At 39.0% G+C, this 11,039-nt stretch overlaps 1 protein-coding gene across 1 annotated transcript in view; it reads left to right on the plus strand.

The window, feature by feature from the left end:
- lrrfip1a (leucine rich repeat (in FLII) interacting protein 1a) overlaps positions 1-9,751 on the plus strand; it is a 49,669-nt gene extending 39,918 nt beyond the window's left edge. The window contains exons 17-20 of the mRNA XM_072686436.1: positions 5,384-5,504; positions 5,653-5,732; positions 5,833-5,937; positions 8,466-9,751. Of these exons, the coding sequence (XP_072542537.1) occupies positions 5,384-5,504; positions 5,653-5,732; positions 5,833-5,937; positions 8,466-8,573 (414 nt within the window). The 3' untranslated portion in view covers positions 8,574-9,751. The remainder of the gene's footprint in view (positions 1-5,383; positions 5,505-5,652; positions 5,733-5,832; positions 5,938-8,465) is intronic.
- Positions 9,752-11,039: the final 1,288 nt, after the last annotated feature.

An 11,039-nucleotide genomic window follows, 5' to 3' on the forward strand; every position in this document is an offset into this window, starting at 1 on the left:
AGAAATTAGTTGACATCAACAGGCATTATATTATGGCCACCAGAAGCTGTTAATGTGAATGTATTTTTCAAGCTTCTGAAAATATTACCAACACTTGCTACAGCAGCCCTTTGTATATATCTACAGTAGAAATGACAGAAATGCTAAATTTATTTTCTAGGAATAGTTAGAGGTGCTATATATATATATATTTATTTAGGGATTTCTTTTTTAATTCACTTATTTCACAGTTAATTCACAGTTAAAGATTACGTTGTTCTACATTTTTTGTGTGAGATTATGCTTTTACAATAAAAATTGAATTTCAGTTTAAGGACTTTTAAGACTTTTAACACGTCTTAACCAGGGATGCCAAAAATTGTGGAGGGTGCTCTATAACCAAATGTTCAATTAGCCCATCAGTCTGAGGGTGGCATGGTGTGGTTCTGATACCCCTAACCCCCAGTAGTTTTTATAAACGTCAGTGAGCTGCCTGGACGTAAAATTATAACCCTGATCTGTTAAAATCTCTTTTGAGATTCCTACCTGTGAGTAGTTGAATTAGGGCATTGACAGGTACCCCATATTTTGACAGCTAAAATCACATCTTGAACTCTTGATTTAAACTAGCTTCCCTTGCAGGTGTGTAACATAGCTGGTTTGTACTACTCCGAAGTTTAGGTATTGGCATTATGACCCATTTGATTACAGTTAAAACAGTTCTATAGTTTTATCTGGGCTTCCTTTAATGTTGCAGGTTCTGACATCATTTCTGTCTGACCTTTGCCGGTAGCCCTGAGTGGATGATCTAAAAACCTGGGGTTTAGAACCACTACCATAACCATTCCCAAACTTACTGGCTTCACTGCTGTGTCAGTGCATGCTCAGTTCTTCTAGCTTTCCTTCAGCTTGTCTGGCTGTGATGTACGCTTCTGCGAGTGTGACTGCTTGATCCGTTGATGTTGGGCTGCGTTCGATGATCCAGCTGCGGAGCTGAGGGTTCACAATCTTTAGGTACTGTTTCATAATAAAGGGGTCACCAACCTGTTCATTGATTATTCACATGGCATCATCCATTTCTCATATAGACCCATCAATCTGGTGTATAATTCCCAGGATGCTTCATCTGTTCTCACAGCACAGTCTCAAAACGCTGCCTATACGTCTCCTTGTTAATTTCGTACTTTCTGAGCACTGCGTTTTTTAGAGTCACACGCATCCTCAGCGCCCATTGCAACATAAGCTGCTCTTGCTTTGCCTTCTAGTAAAAGAATCAAGTGAAGTGCCCAGCTCTCTACAGGCCCCTATGCAGCTTGTGCTAAGTGTTCAAAATGTAGTTAAAAAATGTTCAACGTCATCATCCTCTTTTAAAGTGCGCATTCTAGGAGTTTGCCATACCAATTGCGCTGTAGGTCGTTCCCTCTCCATTGTCTCTTCGGTGCCGTCGTTCCAGTTGCCTTGCTCACTACTGCCAGTGTGAATCGCTGCAGCCGCTTCTCTGTTGCAACTCCTAGACCTCTGAAGAACCGTTGAAAGTTGAGGCTGCTGCTGCTATGCAGCGATGAGCTTTGTGGGAACCAGACACCACTGTCACTTCAATACAACAATCATGGAACCAAACACCATTGTCGCCACATTGTGATGATGCTCGCGAAGACACAAAGTTTGACTGAATGAAACGAGTGGGATGTCATGACAGGTTGGAATGGGACGACGCTATACAATTCTTTTACTGACAACGTGTTTTATTTACACAGTGAAGACAAACAAAAACAAAAAGTACAGATAATTAGAAAAAGTCTTAGGCCGCAACACCATAGGACATAGGACTGATTCTGAGCTCCACTTTTTTCAGTCTAGAAGCACTCTTAAGTGAGTATATGCGGGCCCCCTCCTGAACCATCTCCTTACCTCTTATAGGGTTAGCCCACCCCTGCATCACCTGAGCCAAACCCTCTGCAGGGGTGTTGCTGTCCTATAAGTGTGGATTAAAACAAGCATATATAAAATCAGTCACATACATCAGGCCTTAGACAGATGAACAAAAGAGCGCACTGTATTTAATATCGATCACGGTAATATTATATCACGGTAATATTATAATATTATAATATTACCGTGATCGATATTAAATACAGTGTGCTCTTTTGTTCATCTGTCTCATTCTGTAACAGTGTCTAATAAAAACCTTCAGCATGGTTCTTATTAGCATGCTCATGAGTGAGCTCCATCTGCTCTACCTCCCTTTTACTAATTGTACATGAGGCAAATGCGTTTGCCATTGTCTGTTCATCACAAATTGTCAGCAAACTTGGCAATGGTGGCAGTGGCCTGTGGGATTCTTTTAATCTAAATCCCCTAATAACTCAATAAAAACTCTTTAAAAATGATGGAAAAATCACTCCAGCTCTGAAGTCCATTGAAGGCAGGTACAAAACTTTATTCAAACATAAAGTTTCCATAGACAGTTTAAACACTAAGGCACTAAAGCATAATGCGTTAGCCTGACACGGTCAGTGGTCCCCAAGGCAGTCTAAATATGTCTGTTTCTGCACATGGTTTATATAGCTTCCTTATTTAGATTTCTGTACAAAGATTTCTGTATTTTTGTTGTTTCTGCAGTGTGGTCGATTTAGTTTCGCTTGTATCCAATCAAAAAGGTACTTTCAGATGATATCATGATGCTCATTTAGCTCATTTAGCTTGGGGACATCCCTTCCCTACTGCTCTCAGTTCCTCGCTACTTCAGACATGCTTCACCTCACATTCACTCCAGATTAAACATCCCACTTGACTCTAAAATCTACACACTTGTCATACAGGTTCTTGTATACTGGCAGATCAACTTTCATTTTCAATACACAGTTATGACAGATATAAAATATAATAATAACAAGGACAGTCTGTCATAGATTGATGAGGAAAAGTGAAAAGTCACAAATTGAGAGTAATGTCAATATGGTTAGATTAATAGTTAGGCAAGCTACAAAGAGTGAAGCAACAAGGAGGTGGATGATCATTGATCATAAAGGTTCTAGTGTTGTAACTGATGCAATGCAAATTACAGTGGGGGGGGAGGAGTATTTAGTCAGTCACCAATTGTGCAAGTTCTCCCACTTAAAAAATGAGAGAGGCCTGTAATTGACATCATAGGTAGACCTCAACTATGAGAGACAAAATGAGAAAAAAAAATCTGAAAATCACATTGTCTGATTTTTAAAGAATTTATTTGCAAATACTGGTGGAAAATAAGTATTTGGTCACCTACAAACACACAAGATTTCTGGCTGTCACAGACCTGTAACAACTTCTTTAAGAGGCTTCTCTGTCCTCCACTCATTACCTGTATTAATGGCACCTGTTTGAACTCGTTAACAGTATAAAAGACACCTGCCCACAACCTCAAACAGTCACACTCCAAACTCTACTATGGTGAAGACCAAAGAGCTGTCGAAGGACACCAGAAACAAAATTGTAGACCTGCACCAGGCTGAGTTGACTGAATCTGCAATAGGCAAGCAGCTCGGTGTGAACAAATCTACTGTGGGAGCAATAATCAGAAAATGGAAGACCTATAAGACCACTGCTAATCTCCCTTGATCAGGGGCTCCATGCAAGATCTCAGCCCGTGGGGTCAAAATGATCACAAGAACGGTGAGCAAAAATCCCAGAACCACACGGGGGGACCTAGTGAATGACCTGCAGAAAGCTGGCACCAACGTTACAAAGGCTACCGTCAGTAACACACTACGCCGCCAGGGACTCAGATCTTGCAGTGCCAGATGTGTTCCCCTGCTTAAGCCAGTACATATCCGGGCGCGTCTGAAGTTTGCTAGGGAGCATTTGTATGTTCCGGAAGAGTATTGGGAGAATGTGTTATGGTCAGATGAAACCAAAGTGGAACTGTTTGGTACAAACACAACTTGTTGTGTTTGGAGGAGAGTGAATGCTGAGTTGCATCCAAAGAACACCATACCAGCTGTGAAGCATGGGGGTGGCAACATCATGCTTTGGGGCTGTTTCTCTGCAAAGGGACTAGGACGACTGGTCCGTGTACATGAAAGAATGAATGGGGCCATGTATTGTGAGATTGAGTGCAAACCTCCTTCCATCAGCAAGGGCATTGAAGATGAAACGTGGCTGTGTCTTTCAGCATGACAATGATCCCAAGCACGCTTCGTAAGAAGCATTTCAAGGTCCTGGAGTGGCCTAGCCAATCTCCAGATCTCAACCCCATAGACAACCTTTGGAGGGAGTTGAAAGTCCATGTTGCACGCCGACAGCCCCAAAACATCACTGCTCTAGAGGAGATCTGCATGGAGGAATGGGCCAACATACCAGCAATAGTGTGTGCCAACCTTATGAAGACTTACAGAAAATGTTTGACCTCTGTCATTGCCAAAAAAAGGATATATAACAAAGTATTGAGATGAACTTTTGTTATTGACCAAATACTTATTTTCCAACATTATTCTTTAAAATGATTCTCTAATATTATTCTTTAAAAAAAAAATTAATCATTTTGTCTCTCATAGTTGAGGTCTACCTATGATGTCAATTACAGGCCTCTCTTATCTTTTTAAGTGGGAGATTTTGCACAATTGGTGACTGACTAAATACTTTTTTGTCTCCACTGTATATAATCATAAACAGAGTTACACATAGGCTATGTAATGTTTTTTTCCTCAATGTTTTTTCTCTTGTTTTTCCTTAATTTTCTTTTTAATTAAGTTAATTAAGCAGTGTTTGAGATTTATGGTGTCACTTTTGTACAAAATTTTATTTTTATTTTTCAACTATGCCAAGGTAAATACATTCTAGGGCACTGTAAGGTCACTACCTTTTCATCTGCCCTTAAAATACTGGTGTCATGTTTTGTCCAATTATCTCTAACGGTTCATAATAAACTGGATAGAAGGTTTTTGAATGATGTTACTGAAGTTTACTGATTATACAAATTAAAATGTTCCTTTATTGTCATTTCACAGCAGTACAACAGTATATAGCTGATGTGTTTAACCTGTCCTAGGCAGTGAACACAGTGTGAAGATTTGAGCCAGTTGGTCACCTCAGGCCTTAAGACAGAACATCCACTTCACACACAGTATGTTAGAGTCTCAGTGTGTTGGGGATGATATAACTACAGAAGACAGTCATCCACTGCCAGGACAAAAAATACCTGGCTGAATGATTTCTATTGCATGTTTAAGTTGGACAAATTCACACTGCTCAATCACTTCCCGCTGTCAGAGATCCATCCCATGAATAAGGTGTTCATTTCAGACTTTGAATTAAACTTAATTGAACTGGTCTTCTGATAATGCTGTATTCTATGTGTTTTAAATTATTTACATTTATAGCTATAACTAATAGGAAAATAACAGACAAATGCCTTTCTGTTTAGATTGAGAGACTTAAAGGACAACTTGAAGAGAAAAAAAAGAAGCACGACACAGACAATGTCTCCAGGCTCGAGGGAGAGATGATGGAAAATGGCACTGATGCCAACGTCATGGATTTGCAGAGTATGACACACACACACTATAAAGAACTTTAGCAAAATTAGAAGATAAGACAAAATAAAGAGTTCTTTTGTTATCTACACAGTGAGAAAATCATTAATGTATTATTAATAATTATTTGTGCCATAAAAGTATTTGTATTATTTTGCAGGAGACGCAAACAGGCAAATCAGTGATCTCAAATTTAAACTTGTCAAATCTGAACAGGAAGTCACAGCTTTGGAACAGAATGTGAGAATTTTCCCTGTTTTTTTTAACTATGCGTATCATTTGTGATATGGATTTTGAATTGGCCTGAATAGTCAAATATCTTTGAAATTTTCAATGCCAGGCCACACGTCTGGAAGGCCAAGTGAATCGGTACAAATCAGCAGCAGAGAATGCAGAGAAAGTGGAGGATGAACTTAAAACTGAGAAACGCAAGCTGCAAAGAGAGGTATGAGTAAACAAGTTTTTTATGACATGCTTTGTAATTACCTTATAATAACGTGGCATAATTTTTGGCTGTCTGCTTTGCAACCATATTGGCCACTTTACGGTTCATATTATATCTTATAGAAGTTCTAGTCCTCCGCATCATTCTAGATCAAACATCAGGGTTCCTGTTCTTTCCAGTTCCATGACAAATGTTACAATATAGCAAAGTAGGTCACTTGATAGCAGCACATGCAGCCTAATGTTAATTACTTATTATACTTTCATTATACAAAAATATTACAAACGCATTACTCTGTTAAGTGTACTGAAGTATACTGGGGTAGGCTTTAAACATATTACTGTATGTGTATTTAAATCTATATTTTTTACAACTTAGTAAAATCATACTTACCACATTTAATAAGTATTACAACTGCATCTAATACAGTGAGTGTATTAGAAATGTACCAATGTATACATTAAACATATTTATTAAAACAGTAAATCCAGGTTGTAGTTGTCAGGAGTGGCTAGGTCAGACAGAGAGGGTGAACACTCACAGGGGATGGACCAAAGCAAGAATGCTTTAATAGCAACAGAACAGGGGTAAACAAGAAAATGCAGCAATAATGCAGGGAATATAATGAATAACCAAAACAAACACATGACAAATGAACTCGGACAAAACAAAGGTGCATACCTGAGGCTGGTGAGATACAAGGGCTAGGCTAGCGTGCCAGGATTGAGCCAGAACAATAACACTAGCTAACCAAAACCTACAGGCCGTGCCTGGGTAAAACAGAGAAATACACAAGACCGCGCTAGTCAGGCGCTTCTGAACTTACTTGACTTAAAAGCTGAGGGAACAGCTGCCGAACCCAAACGACAGAACCGATACAGTTACGGGGCTCGCTACCATGAGTACATCCAGCCCGTACTTGAGCTCAAGACCGTGACTATGCTTCGTGAGCGAAGCTAAGTGAGTTAGGCTCACTCTCGTGAATCATCCCCAAAAGGTTCCTACGGTTCAGTCCGTTCCTCGCGTTAAGTGAGTCAGCTAGGTTCAGCGGGTTCACAGGATTCACTAAGCTCATACGGTTTGCTTCTACTCTCTGAGGCCGTCGATGAGCCCAACGGATTCGAAATGCTCAACCGATCCACTTCAATTCAGGGAGTCCGTCGATGAGTCCGACCGAACCACTTCTATTAACGGAGTCCGTCGATTAGTCCAACATAGCGCTAGCGCTAGCCCTCCTTAAATAGCCTAGCTTCAGGTGGAACGTATTAAACAATGACCAAACACATGAAGCAAGACAACATGAACATAAGTGTCAACATAAAAGTCTGTGTCAAAATAAGACCGTGGCTGTGAGACTTGAAAGTCCTCATGAACGCCTGCGGGCCGCGGCACAAGACGCAGGCGTGACAGTAGTCCTGTATTTTGTTCTCGCTGGGAGGGAAAAGTTAATGTAATTGCAATTGATTGGCCATATAGTCTCACACCTACCAAGGATTATAAGATTCTGATTCGAAGACATCTGTGAGACTTTACCTAACTAATAATTACCGTCTTTAACATAGCTAATGGCATAATTCTGCATTTGTGCATGAGTGGTTGCTATGGCATCCAGCCACACTCGGCAGCACAGAAAGTTGTAACTTGCTCTGACAGCCTTCAAACTTAAAGCCAGGAAGCCACAATGCTACCTTGATTTACAAGTTAACATGTGTAGCCTGAGGGGAATGACCACACAATGATGGTTGAGTGTAGGGAGAAAGACATGCCCAGTAGGCAAATAGGTGGTGCCAGGAGCCGTGGGTTTTACTCAAATAGGTTGCATTCCATACACAAATCCACTGTAGATGATTGAACCAGCCAAGCTGATTACAGTACTTGTTGAGAAAAGTAATATGGAGGAAATTATTAAATCAACAGCAGTGCATTTTTTTTGTGTGTGCACCATTTTTAAGCTCACAGGCTTCATCACTGTCCATTTGCCAATGGCAACTGAATTAACTTAATTATTGTAATTATCATAGTTGAATTATCTCAAAGATATAAAAGGCCCACAAATGTTAACGTAACTCAAAACAGTTGAATGATGTGTGAAATATATCATGTTTTATGTACGGGACTAAATCATTTTTAAAAGTTTTAAAAGTTTAAAAAGTTGTTTTTACCAAACAATAATTTTGAATTATTGTAGTAGTTGTTTTTACACTTTGCAATAATGTACAAACCTGTTTTACAAGTATATAAGAAATGTATTGAAATTAAATTAATTTTAACAATATTTTTTGTGTGATCAAAGTGTACTTGCAAGCATTGATGAAAGCATAATAGTAAAGTATTTAACATTTCATGAAAAGCATTGTATTAAAGAGCTTCAATTATTCATCTTAAGTAAAGTGATTTGACTATAAACAAGATTTCATTAGCAGAATAGCTAAAGTGGTACAGTGCAATGTCTGACAGCTAAGCATGATTAGGATGTAATAATAAAGGACATGGGCTAAACATTGTTGTACTGTTTTTGTAAATGACAGCTTCGGTCTGCTCTGGACAAGCTTGAGGAGTTGGAGGCAAGTAACAGCCACTTGACCAAACGACTGGAGAAGATGAAAGCAAACCGAGGCACTGCAGCATCTCCATAGTCTCTAATTGCATTTCATTATTCAGCAAACTCTGTTAAACAGAAATATTTACATGAAGCACAGACACTGAAAAATAGAATTGTACTCATCTTTATATTGTTTGTACTAATCTCTACATTGAAATGGAGTTGTTTAATGTCCCTAACTGCCTCTATAGCATTTGTTTATTAAAAAAAAATAACTTGAACATACACTATAGGTCCAAATGTTTGTGGTACCCCTTTTAAAGATTGCATTCAGTTACTTTAAGTTGCATCAATTGCTGACACAGATGTTCAAATGCATACACTTATCTAGTCACTATAAAGAAAGTGTTGCCAATAGAATACGACTCTCTGGAGCAGATAAACATCCACCATGTCTAATGCCAAGTGCAGGCTATAAAGCCCCCAAGCATTGAGCTGTGTAGCAGTGGGACTGTGTTCTTCGAAATGCTGCTCCATCCAGTACTATTGAGATGGGTTGGGGATGAGATGACGTGGTGATCATCCAACATCCTGACCTCACTAATGCCCTTGCTGCTGAATGCAATCAAATCCTCACAGCAGTGCTCCAAAATCTAGTAGAAAGCTAAGATAGTAGGGAAAAATGTGGCTGAGGACAGGTGTTAGGCTGTCTTACTTGGTGGAACCTCTGTTGAATATTTGCTTAACCTTAACTTTGTGAGTTCAGCTAAAATCAAAATTTTGTATCTTAAATGAAATGGTCTTACTGCCTTTAAGTGTAAATGTATATTTAAATTTTACTTAATTTTTTCAAGCTTCTCACTTTAATGTAAGTGAAACACTGTCTAATAAATGGTGTCCTTTAAAACCTATAGCTCTTGAACTTACCCAAATTATTTTGAACCTTATAATTACAATGTGTGTGTGTGTGCGTGTGTTTACTGCAGTAACAGTATTTACAGTCCCCCCCAGAAGCCAGAATTTTTGCCCATTTTATAGCAATGTTTTGGTAAATGCACCCTAAATAAATTCTTAGTGGGAGGTGGAAGGATTTACAACCCTTCTAAATTCAATTGCGATTCGCTTAACCTTAACCTAACAAGTTCAGCTTGTTTCTTAAAGGCAGTAAGACCATTTCATTATATTGTAAATGTTAATTTTCCTTTATCTTTTTTTTCAAAACAAGCCTCTCACTTCAATGTAAGTAAAACACTGTCTACTGGGTAATAAATGATGTCCTTTAAAACCTATAGCTCTTGAGCTCACCCAAAATTTTTTTAACCGTGTGTGTGTGTGTGTGCATGCATTTTCTGCAGTAACAGTATCTACAGTCCTCCAAGCCAGGATTTTTGCATTGGTTTTGGATTGTTTCATAGCAATGTTTTGGTGAATGCACCATGAATGGTATATTCTCAGTGGAAGCTGGGAGGTTTCACAAGTCTTCTAAATTCAATTGTGCTTTAGGCGAATACTATAAGCTATATACAGTGCCCTCCATAATTATTGGCACCCCTGGTTAAGATGTGTTCTTTAGCTTCTAATAAATTGAGTTTTTTTCTAAATAATATAGGACCACGATGGAAAAAATAGGAAAATCCAACCTTTAACTCAAGTGAATTGTAAGGGGGAAAAAAATCCCTGACTAAGAAATAATTATTCTTCATAAAATCACCTGTTCCACAATTATTGGCACCGCTAACATTTCTTAGAAAATAAATGTAATTAAAGTATTTCTGTCAATTCTACAGTAGTTTACGAAGTTGATCAGAGTATGTAGGAACATTTAATTAGTAATTCACAACGTCCTGTTTCCCTGGGGTATAAATATGATGTGACACAGAGGCCATTTCTCTTCAACATGGGAAAGACAAAGGAACATACCATTCAAGTAAGGCAGATGTGTGTTGACCTCCACAAGTCAGGCAATGGCTACAAGAAAATAGCCACTCACCTACACCTGTCCATATCTACTGTCAGATGAATTATTAAGAAGTTTAAAACAACTGGAACAGTGGTAAACAAGCCTGGACGAGGACGCAAGTTTACTTTGCCACCACGCACAGTGAGGAGGATGATAAGAGAAATAAAAAGGTCTCCAAAGCTCACTGTTACAGAATTGCAACAAATGGTAGCTTCTTGGGGTCAGGTGCTATTTGGATGCCAACAAGCTGTTTGGGAGGCATGCACAGAAAAAACCTTTTCTCACTCACAATCATTAACCAAATGTTTGGAGTTTGCTAAGCAGTACTGGAACTTCAACTGGGACCGTGTGCTTTGGTCAGATGAAACTAAGATAGAGCTTTTTGGCAACAAATGCTCTAAGTGGGTCTGGCGTAACATAAGAGCTGAGTATGCAGAAAAGCACCTCATGCCCACTGTGAAATATGGGGGAGGATCAGTGATGCTGTGGGCCTGTTTCTCTTCCAAAGGCCCTGGGAACCTTGTTAGGGTGCATGGCATCATGAATGCTTTGAAATACCAGGATATTTTAAAACAAAATCTGGTGGCTTCTGCCCAAAAG

This window comes from Salminus brasiliensis, chromosome 8 (genome assembly GCF_030463535.1).
Source record: "Salminus brasiliensis chromosome 8, fSalBra1.hap2, whole genome shotgun sequence".
NCBI lineage: Eukaryota > Metazoa > Chordata > Actinopteri > Characiformes > Bryconidae > Salminus > Salminus brasiliensis.